Source organism: Falco rusticolus, chromosome 10 (assembly GCF_015220075.1).
Source record: "Falco rusticolus isolate bFalRus1 chromosome 10, bFalRus1.pri, whole genome shotgun sequence".
Classification (NCBI taxonomy): Eukaryota; Metazoa; Chordata; class Aves; order Falconiformes; family Falconidae; genus Falco; species Falco rusticolus.
In genome coordinates this window covers 4829877-4856534 of record NC_051196.1, presented here as the reverse complement: position 1 = coordinate 4856534, position 26658 = coordinate 4829877, and the positions used below count along the sequence as shown (strand labels likewise).

General features: G+C 43.1%; 1 protein-coding gene across 4 annotated transcripts; it reads left to right on the top strand.

The window, feature by feature from the left end:
- The first annotated feature begins 297 nt into the window (after positions 1 to 297).
- GTF2H1 (general transcription factor IIH subunit 1) lies at positions 298 to 24804 on the top strand. 4 transcript variants are annotated; one of them, XM_037401516.1, is made up of 15 exons: positions 298 to 648; positions 4296 to 4464; positions 6250 to 6442; positions 8963 to 9125; positions 10803 to 10896; positions 11599 to 11748; positions 13199 to 13278; positions 14075 to 14205; positions 15375 to 15462; positions 16780 to 16868; positions 17684 to 17801; positions 18679 to 18769; positions 20244 to 20359; positions 21281 to 21373; positions 22042 to 24804. In XM_037401516.1, the coding sequence occupies exons 2-15, from the start codon at positions 4311 to 4313 to the stop codon at positions 22126 to 22128; spliced, it is 1647 nt and encodes a 548-aa protein (XP_037257413.1). In that variant the 5' UTR covers positions 298 to 648; positions 4296 to 4310; the 3' UTR covers positions 22129 to 24804. The 4 variants fall into 4 exon arrangements, with proteins under 4 accessions (XP_037257413.1, XP_037257412.1, XP_037257414.1 ...); XM_037401515.1 differs by lacking the exon at positions 298 to 648 and adding an exon at positions 1136 to 1331; XM_037401517.1 differs by lacking the exons at positions 298 to 648; positions 21281 to 21373.
- The last annotated feature ends 1854 nt before the right edge of the window (positions 24805 to 26658 follow it).

Below are 26658 nucleotides of genomic sequence, written 5' to 3'. Positions count from 1 at the left end.
CCCCTCCGTGCAGCGTCACGCCGGACGCGCCGGTGCCGGAGGAAGCTGCGTCACGCGCACCCGCCCGCCTGCCCCGGCCACGTGACGCTGACGCGCGGCGCCCCCCTCCCGCCAGCGGGCCGTTGCTGAGGGGAGGCCCCTCCCCCGCGGCGCGGTGGCGGCGGCGCCGCCGACCTGGGAGCGGAGCAGCCGGGCCTGCTGGGCCGATGGCGGGCGCCGAACGGGGGGCCCGCGGGGCCGGGTGACGGCGGGGGACCGGGAGGGCCGGGGGGCGGCGGGGATAGGCGGGCGGTGGGGGTGGGGGCGGCGGCGCCGTTTAAACCGCCCCGTTGCTCCCCCCTCCGCCCGCTACTGTCATGGCGACGGGGGAGGGGCCGTCACGTGAGCGGGGAGGGGGCGGGAGGGGAGCCGGCCCGCACCACGTGACCGCTGGGGAGGCTCGGCGGCGGCCCGTTCCCCTGTCACGTGAGGCGGGCGCCGTCCCCCCTCCCGTCCTCTTCCCCCGCCCGCCCCGCGGCTTGTTCCGGTCACGTGCCCGCCCCCTGCCCGCCCCATGGCCCCGGCGGCGGCCCGACCCCCGTAGCGCCCGCTCCCGCCCCGGGCCCCTCCCGCCGGCAGCAGCCTGGAGCCGTCGCCGCCGCCCGCACGGTAAGGAGCCCGGCGCCGCGGCGGACGGGGAGGCGGCGGAGGCGACTGTGCCTGTACCGGGGGGGACGACGGCGGGGCCCGATCCGCCTCCCGGCCGCGCCGCCCCAGTGATTCCCTCCGCGGGGGCGGCGGGGGAGCGGGAGCGGGGCGCGCTGCCGCCGTGGCCTTTGGCCTCCCGCTCCCCGCCCCTGCCCCCTCGCAGCCGGCGGGCGTGTAACGGCGGCGGGGCCGGGAGGGGAGGTGGCGAGAGGCGCGGCGGCAGCCGCCGGTCCGCACCCCCCGGGGAGGGGGGCGCCGGGCTTCACCCCAGGGCTGGGTGCCGGGGTCGGGCCGCAGACAAAGGGGGGCCCTGGCAGTAGCGGGCCGGGGCCCCCGGAGCCGGGCAGGGGAAGGCTGGGCCGGGCCGAGCCTGGCGGCGGGCTGAGGGCCGTGCGGTGGGTCCCCTCAGCTCGGCGGCGGCCCGGGCAGGTGGCACTTGTCGCAGCTCCCCGCTGTGCCGCCGCCGCTGCCGGCTCTGGCGCTGCCCCTCGGGGGGCTGCCCCGCTGCGGGGGGCTGGCGGCAGGGCCTGCAGCGGCTCTGCCAGCCCCGCACCCGGCCGGGGCTAGTGGCATGTGGGAAGGTTTCCCGCATTTCTCCTCAGAACTTGGCCAACCCCATGGGAAGAGACTGGAGCGATGTGCAGGTAACGGAGAGCCTTCGGGGCAGGCGGTGTGCGGAGCGGAGAGGCACTTGGTTTTATAAGGTGGTTAGGAAGAGTTGCTGTGTGGGAGGAAGGATAGCTGTTGGAATTTGATGGCATTTCCAGAAGCTGCGTTCACTCCCACAGAGCTGGGAGGGGTTATAGGTGGATAAGAGAACAGGACTTTTTTTTTTTTTAATGCCATCACTGAAGCTTCCTGATAGACCTTTCCAGTTGTAAACTGCAGCTGAAATTCCCATCCTCAAGACAGGCCTGATGGCAGGTCATACCCTGTGCGTTAGTGCTACTGATGGATCAAAATGCTTCTCGGAAATACTAACCATCACTTCAAAAGCTCTACTGCTGAAGAATTTAAAATAAACCATGCCTGACCTTCCTGTTCTGGAAGATACTTGAACCAGAGAAATATCTGTCTTCCAAAATCTGCAGCTGAAGAACTCTGATGCTGTTTCTTTTAGCAGCAGATTAAAATTATCGTTTAAAGCTGTAAAATAACAGAATTTCGCCGCATGCATGTTGCAGTTCTTGTCCCTTTGAGCAGCAGTGTCATCATCTGCAGTACCGATTCCTGGAAACTTCAGTTGTTAAATATAGAGGTTATGAGATTTGGGCAGGCACAGATCATTGATGGCTCTTACCTTTCTGTAAAGTAAGCCTTAAGTGTTCCAAAAAGAAAAGAAAATTACTTGTATACTGTGTGTGCGTAGCGAGGACGTAGCCTTCCCCTCTGCAGTCTGTAGGAGTCCATCCTCATGCTTTTCTAGCAGCTAGGCGAGATTTCTATTTTAGAATTTGTCCTGTACTTCTTGTAACAAGAAGCCATCTTGCTTTCATTAGTGAAAGATGGTAACTTTCCTAAATCCTGATAATCAATATTTTTTTATTCTTTCTGATTTACTGTTCAAAAGGCAGCTCGAGGTTTTCTCCATTTTGGGTATTGCTTGCTGTGCCTGTGAGTTGTATCATCCTACTGCCACCGTAAATCACTGCATGAAAAAGGAAGCACAGCAATGACATAAATAAGAACAGCAGTGAGCTAGTGTGTTCACCCTCCCAGAAGGTAGAATGAGCCACTTGTGGGATAATTGTGCATTCACAGTTTGCACACTGCAGGGCACTGTGCTAGAAACGCTGCGGTTGTAAAGCAGAAGTTGCTAGCTGCTGATCATTTTCTTCCATAGTTGAAAGACTGGTTGTAGGTGGGTGAAACACCGTGGTAGAAAAGCAAAGCATCTTGCATCAGAATGAGCCTGGCTATGGAGATGCCTGCCTTTTTCTTTCTGTTCAGTACAGGTTTAATTCCTTTGCATTCTGTGGCTTTGTCTTTACTGCATTGGATGATAATGACCTTAAAGGACTGTAAAGTAATGAAGGGGGCGGGGGAAAGTCAAAATCCTTAGTCTTGCATGTGTTGAGGTTTCTAGTGAGTCTGTGGCCAGCTGCCTTTTTCCGGTAAGGATAAGGTGCTGATGAGAGACTACAGACCTGCAACAGGAAACTGCATAAAATGGTAGTGCGGATAGCAGTGAAAGAGAATAATGCTGCTGCTGGGGAGACTGTAATGGATTACGCTAGGAAACGGTCCTGAAATCACGCCATGCAGTTTTCTTTGGGAGAGAAGTATTAGCAGGGCTGCTCTCAATGTGGCACAGCGTGTTCCAGTGACTGCTGCAGTGGTGCTGATGTGAAACCCCACGTTCAGCTCAGCATCACTGAAGTTTTTGGCCAAGCTTTGGATGACTGAAATGAAAAGCTTAAGTGCAGAGCCCTTTTTCCATTAAGTCTTTCCGTTAACTCATTTTGGAGATGGGCTTGTAAGAGTTTTGCTGAAGAGAATGCTATGCTACTGTCCAGATTATCAGAGTGAAATATCCTATCTTGATGCTGGGGTTTTTTTTAGAAAAGAATATGAATGTGAATTTAAATGCTTAGAATTACCATTTTGTGATACCTACTATTAGTGTGACAGCTGATACAGGTTGCTATGGCCCCAGCAAATATTACAGCTATTCTAAAACATGTGAAACATGCATATCGGCATTTGAAAATACTATTCTACATATCAATAGTGAAGTTTATGATGTACAAAATACAGCAATTGGACAGACTACACGTTGATGGCAAATATATCAAAGTTTTAATTTCGTGACAGGTGGACAACAGTCTGTTGGTAGAACGTAGTCGTACTTGCAGCTTCCTTAATCTCTTCAGACATTTAAGGCTGTAGGGTGAACCTGTAGAGGGGAATGGTAGTGACTGCTGGGGAGAAGAATGCAGCAAGTATCAAAAGGCTTGTTGATGTGAGACTGCTGACAAGATTGCCATTGTATTGAAGTACTATAGCATTAGTCCCTTGGACTTTGCGGGAGAGGGACAGGAAACTGGCCAGCTGGAATTGAGTGTAAAAAACATTGTTCAAGGCTTGGGCGAAAACCACCACAATAAGAACAGGAGTGTAACTGGGCTACTGTATCTAGCACCAACAACTGAAAATCCGTGATTTTTCACATACCTTGTATCCTTCCCTTTTCTGAAATGACTTAACATCTGCCATTCGCACTGAAGGAGAGAATGGCTGCCAAATGCCAGAGGAGATTTGGAATTTGTCATTGCTTGGATTCAGTATTTTTCTGAACTTGGAAAAAAAGCCAGTAAAGGAACATTAAAACAAGAAAGTTTGGTTATCAGTTTAAATGTAAGATTTGCGGGTCTTTTACTGGAGCAGAAGCAGTATCAGCAGTCTAAATAGATGAATTATTTTGGTACTTTCTGTAAGTAAATTCGCTGATTGCACTGACAGAGGGGACCACGTTTATCTGGAATGTTTCAAGAATGTGGGCGTTAATAAGTAAATATGGGTTGTAATACTTTGATGTAGATAGGAGTAGTGAAAGAGTTACTGCAAAAATAATTATACTGATCAGCTCAACTGCATGTTTTTAATAGTTCCTTATAACCACAATGGCAACGTCATCTGAAGAAGTGTTACTGATCGTAAAGAAGGTACGTCAGAAGAAGCAGGATGGAGCTCTCTACCTTATGGCTGAAAGGATAGCATGGGCACCCGAAGGCAAAGACCGTTTCACAGTCAGCCATATGTATGCAGACATAAAATGTAAGTGAATGCTTTTCCTATTCCAGCTTCAGTAAGCCGTATTTCGATAAACATTTAAATACAACCCAAAGGTTATTTGCCATAAGACACTCATAGGTAAGTTAGGAAGGTTGCAGGGGTCTGGATCTTTGAGCTGGTTGTCTTATGTAGGATCAGGACCATAGTGAAGTGTCACCAGTTTATTAAGGATGCTACTGCAGAACTTCTGTAGTCTTCAGATGTTTAAGTTAGACTGCATTTACTATTAACTTCTCGTAAACTTCTGCAATGAATCGAACAGAAAAATGATCTATGCCATGCCGTTGTGGGAGGACGGCTGAGGAAGAGTATAGGATTTTCAGGATCTGACACAGAGACTACCTGGCATGTCATCTATTAAACTATGCATCTAAAGCTGTTTCAATTTTCATATAAAAGGAACCTTGCTTTTTATTTTCATCCAGCAGACCATAGCTTCAGAAGCACTAGCTTCTGTAGTTTGGCCTAACTAGTAACATTCTGAATAAGTGTTTGCTGTTGCAACAGCAGAGTACTCGCAAGTCAGAACTAAACAGTAGATGTCTGTAGCATGCTGTCTTTCTGGCTCTAGTTAGTGCTCATATTCCATGTGCTGTAATGCGAAAGAAGGTTGTATATGTCACTTGGTAAAGGTTTTGTGATTATTGCTGATTAAAGTCACATATGAGTACTGCAGCATAGTCAAAAGTGTGTGATGGATCAGAACCGATACGCTGTGATAAGGCGTTTAAAAGCTCTGTTCACCTATAATTACCAATTTCATGAAGGTTTTATTTAGCTATTTACTTACAATTAAGCAGAGCTTATATTTTAAAGATTTACACGTACAAGCCTTTGTAACTTCGATGAAAGATGCTCTTTTATGTCATCTAAAATAAAAAATAAAATGGGGGGTGGGGGGGTGGTACTTGTAATTTTACAATGGAGATGATGATTTAGTGATGACATCTGGTTCCCGTCTCCCACTTGCACTGGAGAAAGGGGTAAGATTCAAAGCTAGGTTAGTGCCATTTGCACTGCTCCACTGAAGTCAGTATAGCTGAACAGTCCATAAACGTATTCGTTCTAGCTTCTGCTCCCTCTGGTTACAAGAAAAGAAGCAGGAGTTAGGTTTTTCTTATGAGTCATGGGGTGTAATAGCACCTTGGAGGCACTGGTGATCGACTTTAGGAGTACTAGTGGCTAAATGTGCTTGCCCACACCACCTGAAACCAGCGTACCTTTGCTGTTCCCCCAGCCTGCATCTGCTTTCTTACCACTCTTCTGTGGGAACTGGTCTGGCTGGAAAACAGAAGGGGGTTCCTTTTCAGTGGATCAGTTCCTTGGTTCAGCTTGCTGCAGGGGCACTAACAGTTGTACGAGAAAGGCAGCAGGAAGAAGTGGAAAGGGGGATTGAGGTTGTCACCTTCTGGCAGCAGCCTGGATCGGTACCAGGTTAAAGTGCCCAGGTGATGACAATCTAATTTGCAGCAGTTTTCTAATAGAGGATGTGGGGAATGCAAGGATGAATCAGGTCTGCTGAGCAGTAGCTGAAGGATACTGAGCAACAGGCTACTGGTGTCTGTGTTTTAGAGAGAACAAAGTGGAGGCTTCAAACCAATTTAAGGGGAAGACAGTCTGTTCCCCTTTCATGGCTGAAAATCACACACAGGATAATGATAAAATGGGATGATGAGGCTAACCACTTATAAGCAAATACTCTAGGGTAGAGAATTTCTTGTATAAGCTTACTGTCTGTTGCTAATTAATACTCTCTGTGTAATCTAGGCCAGAAAATCAGTCCAGAAGGTAAAGCTAAAATTCAGCTTCAGCTAGTATTGCACGCAGGGGACACAACCAACTTTCACTTCTCCAATGAAAGCACAGCAGTGAAGGAGCGAGATGCAGTAAAGGATCTTCTTCAACAACTGTTGCCCAAGTTCAAAAGGAAAGCTAATAAAGAACTTGAGGAGAAGAACAGGTAAAGGCAAAGAAGCCTTAAGGGGTTTTTTTTGTTGGTTTCTTGGGGTTTTTGTTTTCTTTTTTTAATTGTTACCTAACTGTAGTGTATTTCTGCTAACAGTTGTTATTTCAACATCGTTGGTGATATACATGTGTTTCCCTAGTAAAAATCTCTCCACTTTCAGTTTAGAGGCAGTTCCTTGAGACTTACGTAACTGTAACATGTTGAGACTGTACTTGTGTTCTGAGTGACACGTTCTTGAGGTGTAAAGGCAGCCAGCCCAGCTGCCACCCAGTCTTTGTTATCCATGGATATGAGATGAAAGCACCCAACTGGCAGTCTGTCTCTTTAGTCTTCTTAAGTATGTATGTATCAGTTATAGAAGCTGCTTGAAAGATATTTTTTTTTCTTTTCAAGAAGTTCTCACCTTCCTTGATTCATTTTTTTTTTTTTTTTTTTTTTTTTTGGGGGGGTGTGGGTTGTGGTGGTTTTTTTCCCTTCCTGTGTAACCTCTTCCCCCTCAAATCTTTCCTGGTGTTTTATATACTCTTCTAAATTGCTAGGTATTTTCATGCATCTCAAGTGAGATGCAATAGTTTGTTATTTGGAATACAGGATGTTTATTCTAAAAAATGCTTTGAGAAGATGTTCAGGACCTAAGCCCTCTTCCCAAAAGGGATTTTGAGATATGCTTTCATTCCTTTAAAATATCTGTGTTAAACCGGTCCTTGGAGCCATAGGGCGCCCTTCTCTTCATCCCCCCAGATGAGTTTCACTTCATTCTAGCATCTGCTGTGAATCCTGTATCTACTAGCTTCTGTTTCCAAAGACTGTTCTAGCTTTGAACTTAGGTAAGTTAAAGGTAGATTTTTTTCAAAACATAGGAGCGTTGCCTCATTGGGCAGATTGGATCTTCACAAGGAGATTTCCCAGCAGAAGGGCAAGAGCCCTTGTGCTAGAGCTCTGACACATCCAGGATTAACTGCTTCCAGTACTGCAGTGACCACTAAGGTCTACAGCAGTGCAAGCTGCTTTGGCACTGTTACCATACTTGTTTGTTTATGCTGTGTGCCGTATTTCTAACGGTATTAATACTGAGTATGTGGGCAGTCTTAGCTTTGAGTCTTTGTATCCTTAAATGGAGTTTTACTGTATTATGCCTTGTGGCATTAAGAGCTTTTCTAGTTACAGAAAAGCCAGAATCAGTCATAGTGTTCTTTTGATTATTGTAAGTCCAAGTCTAGTGATGGGGCTTCATTAGCTTAATTTGCAACAGATGAGGCAAAAAAAAAAAAAGTTTCCACCTGTTCTGGAAGGGTGCTACATCCAGAGTCCCTGTGGCACTTCCTCCATTTTTTGAGAGGTGGGGGTCAGGTATATACCAAACCTGCAGGTTTTAATGGAATAATTAAAATGACAGACTGCTTTCTGCTGCACAAGTTTGTAAGAATTGCCACTAATCCATATTTGTACCAAGAAGCAAAACGGGAAAAAACTTGGTGGTTAAAACATAATGGGGTTGCCCTACCACAAAGTTTTCACTTCCACTTCATCCTACTTCATCCTTAGAGCAGCTACAGACTTTCATTCAGGCCAGAATGCAGTTTATCTGTGTTCTTCCCTAGACCGTGTACTGTGTATTTATAAGATTCTTTTTTTTTTTGTTTTGCTTGTTTGCAAATGATCCAAGACTGAAGTACATGCTAGATTGTTGAGGTTATTGGCAGATTGTGAACTTGTGTGTGCGTTTCCCTGAGAATAGCCTAGTGGATTTCAAATTAGGTACACAGCTATATGGAAAGCTGCTTAAACATTAATTAACTGAAGTTTCAGGTGCATACATTCTTTGCATGTTGGATAGTGAGGTTGATAGTTGCTATTTGGATGATAATTTTTGTAAATGTTATTCCCTGGTGGAAGTGGTGACACTGAACGTTTCTGTAGCGCTTGTGCTGCATGTGATAGTTAAGGGATGAAGATCCTACTGTCACCAGCAGAAACATAAATGAACAAACAGCTCAAGGTAACGTGTGTTTCAAGGTATCTTATCCCATGCCTATTTTGTAATCTATTCTGCACTAGAACAGAGACCCGTAACTACTGAATTTTAAGATCTTTAACAGGAATTGAATAATGCTGAAATCTCCTTCCTGCCCCATGAGACATTTGTTATGGAAGTTCAAGAAAATTCATTGTGCTTTTACAGTTCAGGAGACTCCAGTCCTGGATGTGCAAAGACACGAGAGCACAACAGACTATTTTAGGGCAAGACGTTAATCCCACATTAGCTTTTTCTTAGGCATTGCTGTTTTCTAGCATTTAATGCTATTCCTTAAACTTTTTGTTTAGTCATTTTGTAAGTCTTTTGAGACAAATACAGCTATTGAGGTTGGTTGTTTAGACAATCTTGTTAAGAAATGCACAGCATTTTGAAAGAAAAGTTGGTTTCTGTTCCTTTTGTGATCTCACGTTGTTTATGGAAATCCTAGTGATTTATTCTGCAGCATTTCAATTCTATTTAATACATTCTTTTACCAGAATGCTGCAAGAAGATCCTGTTTTGTTTCAGCTCTATAAAGACCTTGTTGTGAGCCAAGTAATCAGCGCTGAAGAATTCTGGGCCAACCGTCTAAGCCTGAATGCAGGGGATAATTCAGCAGCACCTAGTAAGCAGGATGTGGGCATCTCTGCAGCATTTCTGGTATGTTGAGCTTCTAACTTAAAGGATTTTAGGCAAACAAATTGGGGAGAGTTTGCTCATGTACTTTATTCCCATATAGTTTGATGCTGTTCTTTCCTGGTTCCTCAGCTTAACATCTGTCCACGTGCTAGTTAGACTATGGCAAGAGTACAGGGGGCAGGGCAGAGGAGCAGAAAGCAAAGGTTTTACGCAAATCTGCAACCTCAAAATTTTGTCAATGTAAGATGCTCAAAGTTCATATTAACAGTAGGCTGATGTTTATACTGCTGCTCTACTTTCCGTAAAACAGGAATAATGGCAAACTTACAGTCACTAGATTACAGTGTATTAACTCAGTAAGTTAAAAAGGGTATCTGTTGCAGCATTGACATGCATAGGTGAAGCTGCAAGACTTTCCATGCAAAAGGTGGTATTCCCTTGCAATTTTTTAAAACCAGTACATGCTTTCAGCTACTTGAAGAACAACATGTGTATCTGAAGGCTTGTTTTATCTCTCTCTTTCCCCAGCTTTCAATTGTTAACCATTTGCAGAAACCATGCTTCCATATGAGTGCAGTCTAAAAGTAATCTAGATACAATCCAGGTTCCTCCCACAGAGACACATTTCTGCTTCTGCAACAAAATTCATACCAATTATGACTCTTTAGCTGGAATCCCATTTCCGCCTTGGTAATGACTGTACACACATCAAGAGTTTGGGAGGGGAAGAGGAGGTGGGAATTGGTTTATGACTTAGCCACTGTACAAACACTTGCTTTTCCCCCCCTAGAAAGACCAAACCAGTTACCAAATGACCTTGTTTGCTCTGATTCCCTGTCTCCCATTATTCTTACAATTTAACATTGAAAAAACCCACCACCACAAACCAAAAAACCCTAAACCTTCAAAACTGAAGCTTTCTTAAAATAACTGGTTGTGGCACTCTGTATTTGTGAAGAAGAAAATTTCAGGTATTTGTGCCCTACTTCCCAGTTAAGTAACTGTCTGACCCTGCTCAGAATGAAGAAGGTGGTACAAAAGCTAGAATTTGGGTGTATAGGACGATGAAGAAAAGAATGCCGCATATGCGATCGTACACTTCTTCCTGTTGCTGAGAATTGGACCGAGCACTTGCTTGCTCCAGAACTTCACAAAGAGATCACTGAGATTTAACTTGCAAGTTCTGACTAACGCTTACGCTCAATTTTTAAGTTCAATGTTATTTACCAGTTATACTGAGATGCTTTTACTGTGTAAGGAAATAAGGTATAAGAGCCATAAATCCTTTTCTGTCATTTCATTGTCATCGCTGATTATTCACTAACTGAATTGTTGAACAAGCAATAAAAGATTAGGCGTATACAGTAAACATGCCTATTTTTACTTTGAAACAAGGATATATTAAACTAAGCACAGCTTTTGACTTACGGTGGTCTTTGCTTTCCATCTTCTAAAGCTTACAGTCTACTTGTTGTATCTTCCTTGAAGTGGCGAGTATAATAAAGCAAGTAATGCATGCTCTTTCAATTCTCATTCTAAAAATACCTATTTATGATCAAATATGCCATGGATTATTGGAACGAGAAGCTTGTTTTCTCTGCAGCAGAATTTGATTGCAAGATGCCAGATCTTTTCCTTCTTCAGTTACAGAAGGCATTCAGACATGACTGGTTTTCCTCCCCCTGTGCTTTTTCTTAGGCTGATGTACGGCCTCAAACAGATGGCTGCAATGGTCTGAGGTATAATTTGACTTCAGATATCATTGAATCCATATTCCGAACATATCCTGCAGGTAAGAATAGTACTTTACATAACAAATAGATGTATTTAAGATTTAGGGTTTATTATCTTTCTGTGGGAAGACTAGAATGTTAGTCTGAGCCTGGAATTATACAAGACCCTATCTTCAGTCTTCTGGATTTCTTTCCTGGCCTCATTTGAGGGATGGGAAGAAGCATGTGTTAAAACAGACTTTTGAAATGAAAACGTTGTAACTTGTTACATCGACAGCCCCCCCCCCCCTTTTTTTTTTTTTAATATATTTGTGTGTAGATACTTGATAGATACTACTCAGCATTTTGATTAATTGTTACTTTTCATGAAATCACCTTTGAGAGGAAAAGAATCTGATTTTCGTCATGCCTCTGCACTGTATTGAACACTGACACTAGTTAATTTTGGCCCCTAGTTAAGAAGACTAGATTCATTCTGAGAATAACAAGAACTCTGGCAAATCAGACTTCTTGTGTGTGTGTGTGCAATTCAAATTAGAGTATTCAGACCACTGTTACATGCATTTCTTTTCAAAGCAGTGGCTAGCATTGCAGGGCATAAAGGAGTACCTGTTTGCTCTTGCTTAGCTACTGCATTCCTTTACGTCAACATGAATGAAGGCGGCGTTAGAAAGCAAGGCAGCAAGCAAGGACATTTTAACGTAAAATACCATGTTAAGATTTGAGGAACAGTTTGTAATCATTATGTTTTCTCTTCACAGTAAAAATGAAATATGCAGAAAATGTTCCACATAACATGACAGAGAAGGAATTCTGGACACGATTTTTTCAGTCTCATTATTTCCATCGGGACAGGCTCAATACAGGCTCAAAAGACCTCTTTGCGGAATGTGCCAAACTGGATGAAAAAGGTAAGCTTTTTGATTTTGTTTCTGCACTAGGCCGTGCTACGGTCTTAGTTACATCATAGAGCACAACACTCAAGATGTATATGTAGTAAACCTAGCAAAGCTGAAGTCAGAGCTGAAGTTGCTTATGTTTGTTTACTCAGCATCTTGTTTGTCAAACTGTAAAGTGAAAGCTACACTTTGTCATTGAAAATTAGCTATAGCTTTACTGTTCTTGGCATGGTTCATAGTGAGTGCGTTTCTTGAAATAAATTAGCCTTTGGGAGGTGGTAGCACTAGGAATAAGCTTTATTGCAACCCATGCAATAACAAATCTGTGATAAATTCCATAATATGCTGTCATGCTAGATTGATTATGCTATGTTATTATTACTATGGTATAACTTTGTTTACATGAAGCTTCATGTTGTGGTTAGTGCGTAATTTACAACAGGTATAGTTTTTGTTATGGATCAGTTTTCAGTAATAGACTGATATGGATCTTGTTTAAGATTTTCCAGAGGAGTTGCCATCCCTGTTCTCTGTCAACATGTTTAACGTGAAATCTTAAATACTACCTAACTTGAGTTTTTATTGAACTTTTGAGATAGGTTTGTGATGATACAGAAGTGTGGAGGGCTGAGATCACTTAACACTATTCTTTAATATGTATTCTAATGAAAGCATTCTATTAGGAATCCACAACACTTCACAAGCTATCATCAGATAAATTGCCATTCGACCCAAGACAGGGCAGAAAAACAGCGCCAAAATTAAAAGCAGCGCACAATTACGGCTTCCCGGTTCCCACTAATACTGCTAATGTAACTGCATCTTAAATTTTCATTTCTTTTTTACCAAACAATATTCAGTGATGTGTAGAAGCTGATGAAGACTGCACTAATGAGTAGAGTTGTTGCGACGGAGGGAAGACACAGTCACTCAATATGAGTGATCAGCAGACTTCGTTTATTGTCTCTTACAGTCACCTTTTATGCCTTCTTATAATTAGCTCATACATATTACAAAAGTTAAGCTCATTATTGGTTAGTTGCCTAAATACCAAGCCTGCCCCTTGTTTCTCTCCTGTAGTTATCTGTTCCCACCTGCAACATTCTTTTCCCACCGCGATCTTCCTGTTATTGTGTAACAAGGACAGCCAAAGACAGTGTATTTTGCTTTACTTCAGATAAGCTGAGAGCGATGTGCATTTTTGTTCAGCCAGCTGGACTATGTCTATGTGACCCTTTTCAGCTAGCCAGTTATCCACATAGAGTGATCTTTTACAATAACTTTCCAAGTTTATTGCTTATTTTAAATGGTAATTTGAAAAGGGTTGAAAGTTTTAGTCACGGTGGTACTTGGGCATCTGCAGAACCTTTGTCTGCTCCTTTTAAAGCTTAAATCTATTTATTCCACAGTTATTTCTATTTGTTTAGATACAGTTTTTCTTGTGTTTTTCTGTTCCATACAGGGCTGAAAACAATGGTGTCTCAAGGAGTAAAAAACCCCCTGATAGATTTAACAGCTTTGGAAGATAAGACATTAGATGAAGTAAGTAGTTGGCAAAAAGAAAAAACAAACACCCACCCTGAGCTTAGTTTTGTGTAAGGAGAAAGTGGATCCTTCTGTTAAAATAACTACAAAAAGATGCACTTTCCTGCTGTTGATTTAACTTAAACTTTTGGGGTTGTTTGTTTTTTGGGTTTTTTTTTGTGATGAAATATGAAGCCAAGAGTCTGAAAGTGGACTAGGAGTTCAGGATAGGTACATCTGAGGCATGCACTGGTTTGCTTTTGAGGTTTGCAGTTGCAAGCGTGAAACTGCATGTGGGGTCAAGTGAGTTGCCTTCAGTGACCTGGTAACTGGGGACACTGCTGACATTAAGGCTTGAGGTGTTTTGAATTCCTACTGGTATCACATCCTTCTGACCGGTGTCATGTAGCCTGTGGGCTGCTGGTGTCCCACCAGACGTTAAAAAGAGGTCAGTGCAACAATTGCTGGCTCTTCCTTGCCATCAATGGCCATCTGTTTAAATTTTTTTTAAGCCAGTTCTCTTTTTACTTATAACAGATCATGGTCTTACAAAGTAAGTGATCTGTTACAAATTTTTTTCTTCTCTCAGACACCTCTAAACTGCCAGGGGTTAGCAGAATAAAACAGTCTGTGGAGATTATTTTGAAGTACATAAGGTAATGGTGGGGCAGGGTAGGAAAATACTGCTTCAGGTGATGATGCAGTAGCTCTCATTAGAGTTCAGAGGAGGTGGCAGGCTTCCTGACTCAATGGAAAACAGGGAATTGTCCTTCTGGTTTTGGGCAGGAGGTAGCTAATGTTGTTTTCTTCGTAGGGCTATGGTGTTGCTTCTGTGGCCTCTACATCAAACGCCTCAAAATCTGCCAGAGAAAGTAGCAACGCTGCCATTATAAAACGCTTTAATCATCACAGTGCCATGGTCCTTGCAGCTGGCCTCAGGAAACAGTAAGTTTCAGTGTTGTGCAAAAGCTTTTTTGTAACAAATTTAAGGAATTTCCAAAATAAAAATACATCTTCAATTACTCATTCAACTTTTTTTTTTTTTTTTAAATTTTTTATGAATGAAATATTTTGTTCTGGAAAGGAAAATACCTTTAGGTTCCATTTTACTTTATGAAAGTTCTTCAGAGCTGCCTGAGATGAAAAATGCTATTTTTAGCTGAGTGATCATACAAAGCAGGTAAAGGCAAGGCTGTTTCTGCCTTAGCTCTCCGGCCCTGGTGAAGGCTGCAGCAGCAGTGTTCTGTTGGCCGTGTGGAGGTGAGGTGTGGTGCAGGCAGTTCGTGTTGCCTGCCTTCCAGGAGCAGGTCCGCTGGGGCTTCCTGTAGTAGGGTGCATGCTTAGGTACATGAGGAAGCAAAGTGGATCAAATGAAAGATTCCTCTGGTGCAGTACCCTGCCCCTGATCCAAAAATAAAATGTATCGGGCCGTCCCATATATTTACAGTGAACTTTACAAATGAAACTTCTTAAAAGAAATATGAAATGGGTTTGATGTGAAGTCTGCTTTACGACTGGTTTCTAGAGAACCACCAAAGGATTGCTACTCTACCCAAATCCTACAGGCCTTAAGCGTGAGAGATCTGAGTTAAATACTTTCTTCTGCGTAGCTGCGCTCCCTCGTGATGTTCTTCAGTCTTGCACAAATCGAACACTGGACCTTAAACAATCTCTGCTGGGTAATGTGTGTTTCTGTTTCTCAGTACAGAAAGAGACCAAACAATAGCTCTCATTCTGAAACAGTAGTATCTCAGGGCTCCCGTCGTTTTGCTAACACCTGATTGGCGTAAGCGTGTATGCAAAGTGTTTCTAATGTAGTCATGATTTCGCTGTGTCCCACTGGAGTCGTTGGCAAGCTGATCTTTCTGAAGAGAGGGGGAAGCACCCTCCCCTGCTGTCGAATTTCCTCCTTGACAAACACAGTTATTTGAGGAGTTGGTTCCTTCTATCTAGATCAACTGCTAGAAATGAAGATGTGAGGGGAAAAAAGTTGACGTACAGTATGTGAACGTGCATATAAAGTTTTTGAAACGGATGTATTTACTTTGTCTCTAGCTTGTATCTTATGTTTCCTGTGAGGTGAATTCTTCTTAATGCTGTTTCTCTATTTTAAGAGAAGCACAAAATGACCATTACAGTGAGACCAGCAGTACGGATGGAAACTCCAGGGATTCAGATTTCTTTCAGCCACCACTGAAAAAGGTATAAAGTTAGCTGATGCAATTCTAATTGAATGGAACTGGAAGCTCTGTCTCTCAAAAGATTGCTGAAAGTTCCTTACTTGTTTTATGATGCATCTGAAGTGATACTTAGGTTCTCATTCTATATACTTCTGAGCAAAGCTGAGGGCCTGTCAGAGGCTTTGTACCTCTTTATTAACCACAAATAAATTACACATTGATGAACTGCTCTGTTTATCTCTTCAGTAGTGCTCAGTGAAAATAAAAATTTCCAACATGCTTCTGATTGGACCCAGAAATCTGCTTCTTTCCTTTCAGTCTAGTTTTATTTTTTGCCCCCTGCCTGCCCCCCCCCTTCTTTTTCCTCCAAATGCCTGAAAACTTCTAGAGAACATCCATCTGAAAGGGATATTGGTGTTCAAGCACCAGTATTGACCTATCAAGTGTATTGTCTGTAGAGGAGATGACAAACTGGCACCTGGCATCCTTCATCTTGAGGTCAGAAGCTGAAGTGGGGTTAAGCTGAAAGCATAGTGCTGCCTGGTGCTCTGAAATACAGGGCAGCAGCCTGTTCTAGACTAACCATAGAGCTCACAAAGTGGAAGAGATACTGCTACAAAACTGCAGCTGAATTGAATACTCTTGCAAGAGTTGCCAGCCTAAATAGAAAATGCTAAGGGGACTCGAAACCTGCATATATTGCGAGAAAAGGTTGTAGAATACACATGTTGTTTAATGTGGAGGTAGTCAACAGCTTTGACTTTCCTGAAAAGCTGCAATTTCTACTGTGGAGAAAATTATATACCAGGTCTAGAATAAATGCGATGAAGAGAGAAGGGAGAGAATAGCATGAGAGTAGGAGACTTCAGAAGTAGTTTTCTGATTGTACAAAGTCTGGTATCACTGTGCTGTAACCTCTCACCGCTGATGCTCTAGCTCTGCTGTCATCAGATAGCTTGGGTAATTACTGTGGTTTTGGTCTTACACTCCAGTACGCCAGCTATGAAATCTGTTTTCTGCCAGCCTGGATATGGATGGACATAAATAGAGAGTACAAAGAATGATCTATGTATAGCAGAACACTTTTTGGATGTGGCAGAGACTGCAAGTTTTGGCCAGAATCTGCAGAAAAAGCAGTAGTGCCGAGACTTCCAAATTGCACATTTTAAAAAGTATTGGGCACTGCTCCCTCTGGAGGGAGACGTAAACCGTTCCACACTTTCCTCTTTCTAAAGGTTTTAGTAACCCTTCTGCTCACTCAGTGAACTGAAAAAAAAGCGCTAGATGCATTGAATTGTGTCCTCATTAGTAATGTTTGTAATTATTTGACTTACTTTAGGTGAAACTGCAGGAGTCCATTGAATATGAAGATTTAGCAAAGAATAATAGCACTAAAACTATTGCACTAAACTTAAAGAAGTCCGATAGGTAAGTTAACAAAATGCACGCAGCTATGTCAGTATGTTCAGTCCAGCAGGTCTCTCATCACAGCCTGCACAGAATTTTTGATTTGGATGATTTAGTCTCTACTGTGCCACACTCAAGTGTGTTTAGGCTACGTTTAGGAACCTAACATGACCTCCTGCATAAACCAGCTTCCAAATAATTCCCATTTATATTTGTATTTTGATTTCATCTTGCTTTTCAGCAAGGTAAGTTTTGGTAAGCCTAGCTGAAGGGCTTTGACGTGTCATTTCTGTGGAAGTCGAACAGACCTGTATTCACAGTTCACCACTTTGTTGCAGCTTACAGTGGAAAAATGTGTTACATGTGGAAATACATGATTCTGAGGAAAGTCCGCTCCCAGGCAAAAAAAAGTGCAGTCGGGATAGTTTGGACTGTTCCCTGGTCTAGTATTTTTGTAACTTCAAAATAAGTAGATGTAATTTCAGAAAAGGAGTGAGACCACAGGGAAGAGAACGATTCTAAGTGTGCACCTAACTTAATTTAGCTTAGTTTCAATCAGAAGTGGAGTGAATTCTTCCATTCTAGAGATATTCCCAGAACTAGGTGGCACAGATAGCTTCTCATTAGCAAAATGATGCTCACAGATTCAACAATAGAAGCTTTTCTCTTAGTTTGCTGCCATACCATCCCTAATCCAACCTCTTCCCATGCGGCAGCACACTTACTGTGTCAGTAAATAAGATTTAGATAGTGTCAACAGTTGCAAAGCGTCTATAATTGGAAACATCTGAACAACTGTTCATATTAATACACTTTTCTCTTTTCTCACTTCACAGGTATTATCATGGTCCAACTCCAATTCAATCACAGCAATATGCAACCAGTCAGGATATAATTAATTCTTTTAATAGTATTAAGCAAGAAATGGAAGCATATGTACCCAAACTAACTCAGGTATGAAAGAACATTCAAAAAAATTCCCTTCTTGATGTTAGCATCTTGCTCTCTATATAATTTTGTGTCTCATGTCTACTGGAATTTTAATTTTTGAGAGTGAACTTAATTATCTCCAATAGTTTTCTGTTATTCAGTTTATTTTACAACTTCAGGCAATACCTTTTGAGCTGTTGTGTTTACAAACTAAACAATAGTAAACTGAGTCATTGCTGATACTCAGAGTTATATTCTACTGTTACCATGTTCTGTTGAGGAAATGGTAAAAGTATGAAGTAGTAAAGCAGGATGGCTGTGCAACCTGAAGCACAGACCAGTATTATTGATGCCGCACCCTGAAATTCAGGATGTAGTGATCTGAGGAGGCCCCAGTAAGCAGGTTTATAACTGAACAGGTCTTTTGGTCCTAAGCACACTTAGGCAGGGTGTAGATCTCACTGTGGGCTGCACAGAAGCTCTGTCTTGGCAACTGGAGGGCAGCGTAGCTGTGTAGCCAGTCTCCCCAGCTAGTATCTGAACTTTCTCTGTTAGTAAACCTAGATTTGGCCCTAAGTATAAAGCAGCCACAACTGTGAATGTGCCACATTTCTGTACAGTAGTTCTCTGTCTCACTTTAAAGTAGCTGCACAGCCAGTTCCTGTACCAGGTAAAGAAGAAGTTTGTTTGGCCGTAATTAATTGGAAAGCTTTCAGTGAAAACGTAAGCTATAGCACTTAAAGGCACTGTATCTAATTCTGGAGAGGAGCAGAGTCTTCATCAGAACTTCCCTTGTATCTGCTCAACTGTGTCTTTGCCATTGGAGTTCAAATACAACTTAGGTTAAAAAGATTTTGTTGGAAGAAGTGATCTGAGATATTTGCTCCCTCTCTCCCTTCAGGTTCTTTCAAGTGGTGATGCTACTAGCACTATTGCAGTCCTGTCACCTGGAGGAGCACTTATGCAGGGTGGAACACAGCAAGCCATAAACCGTAAGGATTTAGGATATATAATACTTCAGTTGTATCTTACTGCATTATACAGCAGTACCTGGCTTGCTCTTTCATCTGTCTCTTAGAATATGTTTCAATGATGAAGGAAATTTATGGAAACATGTAGCTGGAGTAATACTGAGTTACAGCAGCAAAAAAAGAGCGACCCAGCCACACCATGAGGGTGGCACTGGCTGCACCAGTGCTGAGGCAAATGAATGAGAAAAGTTTTGCAGAGCAAGTGACGAAGGATGTGCTTGATACCAAGTCCTGTTACAGATCATGGGTTTTGCTTGTTCAGCATTTTTCTGATTGGGGTGGTTTTGGTTTTTTTTTTTTTCCTTCTGGATTTCAGAAAATAAAGGCGTACTCTGGGAAAGCTTTAAGGAGATGAGGTCTAGATAATTGTCTGGAACTAGGTTTTCTGCAGCCTGCCTTTAAGATCCACAGCTTGCCGCTGTGGAAAAGGACAGCTTTCTGGTAGACTGCAAGGGCAAAACAGACTACCCTTCCTTCTCACACCTCCGTTCAACCACCCCTTTCCTGTTGGCACATTCCTGCCAGTTTAAGTTCACTTCTCTTCAGTCTCACAGCAGATGAATCCCTGTTCTCACAAGGCAGGGTTTATAACAGTTTGGCTTGTTCTGTGGTCTGAAGAGCAGCATGAACTAATGTAGATAGCTGAGTAGTACTGAGAGAAAAGGAGTCGGCAGGCAGGACTGAGGCTTTCCTACCCATCCCATTTGACACTGAGTGCTACACCCCGGCCACTGCTGTTCTTGTTGGTTTTGTTTTGGTTTTTTGGTTGGGTGGTGGGTTTTTTTTTAATTTGTTTGTTTTTCAAACAGTCTCATCCTAGAGTGGCTACCCACTATTCAGTTTGTTGTGCTCCTCTCATCCTTAATGACCTCTTGGCGCTTTTTGTCTTTGGATTTTATGATTGTCGTTCCTTCCCTGTTCTTGAACCTTGATGCCCTTTCTTCTTTAAGAGTATCTGGGATACAGTTTGTTGTTTCTGCCTGCATTTTTCACCTTCTGCATGCTGTGGCTGTATTCTCGTTGCCAGCGTAAGAGAGAGGGATAAGCTTGCAGTATCCACCACACAATATTTAGCGCTGTGCTGTTGAGAGAACAAGGTGCTGGTCCCAGAAGCAGTGCTGCCACACTGCTAGAACACCACAAATACGCTGCTTCTAGTATGGATTAAGTTGGTGTCCGTTCTTTGCCTGGCATAGTCTCTCTATAAAATATACAAGCTTCCACGTATGTAGCTGTAAGTAGCGGCTGACCTGATCTAATACTGCTGACAGTCCTCCTTCAGGAGGGAGGCACCTCCGTGTTCCACCCCCCCAGCCGACCTTTCTGTGATTCTAGTAGAAACGTGTATTGGCTGAATATACATTCGTCAGCCTTACGTTGTCATTTTTCATACGGTAGTTTTGAGTGATGTGACAAAAGCTTTTTCCTCTTGCAGAGATGGTGCCAAATGACGTTCAGTCTGAACTAAAACACTTGTATGTGGCAGTAGGGGAACTGCTACGACACTTCTGGTCCTGCTTTCCTGTTAACACGCCATTCCTAGAAGAGAAGGTAAGGTGGAGCCGCCTAGTGAGGCCCTGGTTGTGATGTGGCTGGATCATGGTTTAGAATGTTTGTCGTTAACTTGAGTATAGAACTAATACACCTGCTTTAAATCAGTCCAGTGCTTACTCATCTGTAGAACTGAAGGTCACAAAACAATGTAAAACACTACTTTTTCAGCAATTCTGCTCATGCTGTTGGTTAAATCATCCTTGTCCCTCCCTGCTTGTTAATCCCCTTCAGGAGCAGTCGCTGTAAGGTAGTTTTGATCAGAATGGTCAGCTATATTCCAGCTGCAGATTTCTCACTGTCAGTGTAAAACACAGACTAAAGCCCCCTTTCCCCAACTCCAAGACATAATCTCTGCAGTGACAGTTACAGTTTGCCTTATTCTATCCATTGCAAAAATCAGTCAATCGTAGCTTCAAAACATACACTGTTATTTAGAGCAAAGTGTTCTTCAAGAAGATGCGTCTGTCTACAACCAGGTATATGATTGTAACTTTTTTTTCCTGTTGCTTTTCTTTCTCGCATGGATCACAAAGGTAAAAAAAATCACAGTCAGATATGTTGGATTTTCTGCTGCAAAACGTGGCCTGAAAGTCCTTGGTACGGTCCTTGCCTGAAGCAAAAAAAAAAAAAAAAAAAAAAAAAAAGTTTTTGTGAATATTGCATCTATAGTATTTACTGACAAATGAATAGTGATCATAGTGGCATACTGCATGTTCGGTCATATTGCACTTCCCTCAAAAGTCAACCGCGCTCAGGAATCATTAGAGACTGATACTTTAATAACTTTCCTTTCTCAAACTAGACATACTTAAAGTAGTCCCCAGAGTTAGTTCCAAGGTGTTTTGTTGGAGAACAATTTATTAAAGGAAGTGAAACTTAGGTGCAAGTGATTGTAATACTGGTTTCTGTCTCTCTCAGGTTGTGAAAATGAGGAGCAACTTGGAAAGATTTCAGGTTACAAAGCTCTGCCCATTCCAAGAAAAGATTCGGAGACAGTATTTAAGCACAAATGTAAGGGGGGAAAAAAATCTCTCTAATTATGTGGGTGCAATACTAATAATTTGAATCGTAATTCTCAGAGGATGGTAGCTTTGTGAATTCTTATCCTAGGGCTTTTTTGTTGGTTAACTAGGAAATGGGCAGAGGGGAGCGGGGTACACAGTTAAGCATGTCGTCTCTCCCTCTGTAACTTGCTAATACCAGAATCGCTGTTTCACAAGGCAGGGTTTGTAACAGAATTACTGTCAAGAACTGTAATTTGAAATTACCTGAGTGAGACAACAAAAAAGGGAAGTCATGTTTCATTTTTCACTTCCACCATGAAGTGGAACTTTAACAACTTCCAAACTGCCTCCCACCATGTCAGACTTGAAGTGGTCACAGACCAAGTACTGGAACAGAGGGCACAATCGAGTGGCGTCCCCTGTGACCTTCTCAGCTTGGTAACCCTCTGAACTGCTCCCTCTCCAGACGCTTTGCAGCAGAGCCTCAGGGTCCTTAAGTTATTTCTTTGTTTCTTGATCTGGTATGCCTCTGATTTTAGTGAGGTGACTCCTAGTGAATAAAAGGAAGAATCCAATTGAATAGCAGATTGAAGGGAGGGGAGGGGATCTGTTTTCCAGTAGCTGGGAAAGTGATTTTTTTTTTTTTTTTTTTTTTTTTCCCTTTTAATGTTGCAGTTGGTAAGTCATATAGAAGAGATGCTGCAGACGGCCTACAATAAGTTCCATACATGGCAGTCCCGGCGTATGCTGAAGAAGACGTGAAAATGCATGCTGTACAGGTTTGAGAGCAAAATCTGCAATAGGTATAGGAGTACAACCTAGCGTATGTGCAGATCTTATAGTTGTTGCAGGAAGACCTGCAAGCTGTGGACTTCTGGAAACGATGCTAATTCAACTTGCACATTTCTGAAAAAGAACTGAAATTAAACTTGAAAACTAGGGAGAAAAACAAGGAAGAACCAAAACAGAAGAGCTGAGGTGCAAAAATATTTAAAAGACACTGTTTACTGCAGTTACTCAGGAACTGCTTTTGATTTGCATAAAGAGCTGCTTTCAGAAATAAATTTAAAGAGGGTGTATTAATAAAATCTGTTTTTCTGTCTAATTTTTTTTTAAAGAAGTGTATGGCACAGGGTAGAACTCAAAAGTTTTTCTTCACTGGATTCTGACGTTTTATTGAATTCTGTTTGTACTTTCTGCAACAGTTTAACAGTGATATTTTAAAATATAGCCGAGACTGTTTTTGCTTCAAACATCTGGGAGAGTGTAACTGTCGGAAGACAAGCTTCTGCCATATGTTTTCCCACCAATTGGAAGCAAGAGACATTGCACTGAAAGCTGTTTCTGGTCCGGGGCCGCTAAAGGCACGCGGGGGCAAACTTTTGGCTGAAGTCTTGGAGTTTTATGCAGAATTTTTTCAGCCATCAGTTTTGCATGTTTTCCTTTGAGTGCAAGTGTGTGCTACTGCAATCTTCTTTTTTACGGTGGCATTTGTTCTGAGGAGAGAATGCATTTTTAAAAATGAATTTAAATAAAGTTTCTTACAAAAGAAGTCATTTATTTTCAATTCTTAGACACTTTTTATTTCTTCTCCTAAATCTGTTTTCCTTCACTCTTCCCTTTGGACTGTTACACTATTTTTGGCGAATTGATAATCATTGCAAAGAGAAAAACGTATTATTGACAGTGTCCATAGATATTGGGAATCTGTGCCATACTTTGTTCCAAATAGAATCCGTTCACAGTTTCAGACCAACTTGTATTAAATGTGACTTAAATGCAAAGTAAACCTGTTCTCTATAATATATGCAGTTTAATGACATCCTTGTATTTTGTAGTCATCTTGACTGTACTGAAGCCTGGTATGGGCTGCTGAACTTTTTTTTTACTTCTGACTAAACGTGACTGTTAAGAGTTTAAGATGCATTTACTACAAAGACAAATCAGAGTGATGATACGTATTCAAAGCAAGCACAGCCATGTTCAGAACGGCAGAAGAAATTCCCATTTGCCTGCATGATGGCCTGATGCTAGGTTTTCCCGCCGGTGGCATGGTGCTGAGACATGACAGTGTGATGTTGGGTGGATAATTCTGGCAAATTCCTACAGAAGAAAAGATGTATTTGTATAGCCAAGTCTGTGCTTGTTCTGTGCTGCTGCTCCATTTATGCAAGAGGGTTTATTTCTTTCACTGGTGCATGGAAGTCAGCAGCTTTCCCTGCCCCCCCCCCCCCCTTTTTTTTTTTTTTTTTTTTAATTTTTGTATTATGCTAACATGTTGTTAAAAGCTGAGTTTCAGTTAAAATGTCACTGTCTGCACCAAAATTCTGTTTGGAAATGTATGTGTATTGTTAAGTCTAGTTTCCCTGTCTGCTTTCGCAGATAGATGCATGATACCTGCTCCGTGATGTTAATGTGGTTCTGCTACAAGAAATGACTGGGCTCAGTAAGAGAGACACCCGTTATTTTTGGCAGGGTGAAAATGTCATTAGGAATCAACAGCCGTACATACAGCATTTGGGGGATGAGGTGCACATCTTGTCAAGAGTTACCTCTTGTGATAAACTTTTCCTAAAATGTAGGCGTAGGGTATGGCTTTATTAAGCCTAATCCTCTTGTAAGCGCAGGCAGCTCCCCGAAAGAAAGGGTAGTTTTGGTCTTCCCCCACTCCAAAGCATTTGATCTAGCAATTTTGTGGCCAAATTTCAACTGTTTAGTGAAAGCTGTAACACCTTTCATCATATCAGAGGGCTGGGTTCAAGAAAATGTCTGATTTATACTCTTAACTGTGCCTGATGCTATGAACAACATATTTAAGTATTAGGCTGCACTGAGACTTCATTAAAAAAAAAAAAAACCATAGACATGAGAGTTTCAAATGGGGAACTAATTCACCTTTGATTTGAATCAGTATTTTAGTGTTCCTGGAAAGACTGGGCAAAACGGCTAGCGTGGTGGCAAAGTTTCAGTGCGCTATAAGAGCATTTTACAGTTCAAAGGACTGTTGTTTATAGTCATTATGGGGGATGGTGTTGCAATAGCTTTAAGTTATTATAGCGATATCAGGCTATCAAAATGTACCTTAATTAACAGGACTGGGGACGGGAAGAGGACTATGATATTAAATTCACCAGTTTTGCCTAGAGCAGGCAAGGCTGCTATGCACTTCATATTGCTTTTTCAGGTATTGTGGCAATAAGGCACAGGCCCCTCCTGGAGTAAGGGAGGTAAACTAAATATTCTTTCTACATTGTGTTCCCCTTTTCTGTAGCATGGTCCAAAACCCAGATTCATTCCTTAAGTTTTGAAACAGAATCATCATGCATTATATTACTATTGGAATCTTTATACTGACTTGTATTTTTAATGAGAATTCATAAAACTTGTATCATTGGCATTGATCTAAGATTTGTAGAATAAACCCTACTGAATTCTAAAGTGGAGTCTTCTCGAATGCTTAGGCTGTTTTCTAATGTTCAGTTAAATCCCAAACAGGCTCCATTCGGGTCTAAATTGGAGAGCGCTGTGGGTAGCACTAGCTCACCTGTGCCTTCATGCTGGTAGAAGAGGTCAGGAGCAGAAGGGTTACAATACAGTTACTGTCAAATTACTTCATTTTTAAGGGTCAAGAACTTTTCCTGCTGCGCAGGGTCTCTACACCATTAGTAGTGCCACTGCCCCTCTTTTCCTGATCGTACCGAAGCCCACGTAAGTCTCCAGGGGTTAGTGCTCTGCCTGCTCCATGTATCGATCCAGCGGCTGTCTGTTCAGGAGGGCTGCACCGCCTGCTTTGTCGGTCATTCAGGTCCAAGCTCTGCTAGTAACGGAGAAGGGGTAACTTCAAACAGGTATTAACACAAGTCTCGCTCGGCTTATTTGTGGCCTGTGAATTTCAGCAGATGAAAATACTTAGATGCCGAGAGAGAAACAGCCCAGCCTTCACGGTGCAAGAGCTCTACCTCAGCCTGGGGTGACATCCTTCCCCTGGAGCCATTCCTACCAGTGGTTTCTTGCATGCTCACAGAGTAGCTCTCTAGACTATGATCTTCAGCTTCCTAATGTGACAAAGCACTGATGACCGAGGCCCTGTGCTCTCCCTGACGAGTGGCTTTCCCCACCACTCTTTAAGATGCTTTTTTACAGCTACAGCTGTTTTCCCTTATTTACACTGTAACTACATCCTTATGGTTTCTGTCGTGAGGTATTGCTATCGGCTAGAAAGTGTACCTTGGCCTTGCCAAAGCTCCTGTCCAACAGCGACAGCTGCTTTATCCAGAAAGTCACTTGGGTGAGCAGGGAAGGCAATAAGAAAGCTTAAGATCCAGTTTTCTATTCTCCATCCTGTTTCCCTTTCTTAAAAGAAGGGCTTACCTGCACATCCCTGCTGTCTGCAGGCAGCATATTCAGTGGCTTTGGAGCGTGTGTGTTGCAACAGAGCTTCAGTGTGTGAGCCGTGATGTTCCGGACCTGTTCCCCAGCTCTCCCTTGACCTTGCAGCCAGAGCTAGAGCTTGATCCAAACAGAACACGGCAACTTCAGTTTGAATAGCAGTCGGGCATCACTGGGGATCTAATACTGATCCTCCGTAAACCCTGACAACTGATGGCAGATGTGCTCCTGAGTAGAGAGTTTAAAGCCTGGGGAACCGTTAAATTACCTAACCCAATCTCCCAGATCTTTTTCAGGACACTGCATTTCCCCTTGGCTACCTCTGAACATCTCCCCAAAAGACAGCCAAGTCCTTCCCTGTAACAGTGAGAGGAAGAGAATTCACCACTCCTTGATAACATCCTAGACAGAGGATAACGTATCGGGGCTCTTTTGGGCTGTCTGCTGTATGAGAGACAAGACCCAAAGGTAGGAGACGCAGCAGAGCGGCTGGTGAGGCTAGAGGAGCGGTGTGGCCGGAGGGCGCAGTGCCTGCTGGAGGTAGGGCCCAGAGCCCGGGTGCCTCCATGCGCCCAGCCTTGGGCAACGGGCACCCAGCACCCCCGCGGGCTGGCCCAGGGAGGTCAGGCGGCCCTGCTTGCTGCCAGGCTGTGCCGTGCCGTGCCGGTGCACCTTTATTCTGCCCTCCCGTCAGCTTTAGGATCACAGCCGGGTGGCAGAGTGCCACAGTAGTGATGTGAAAGACGCCTCAAGAGGTGCAGCGGAGGCCGGGGCTCTTTGCGGGCATTTTCTCAGCCCTGGTGCCCTCAGCACACTGTGAACATCCCCATCCCCTCCAAAACCTGACAGCCCGCTGCTCTTCCTCCCCCCACAACAGTGCATACACCCTTCATCCTGGTAAAG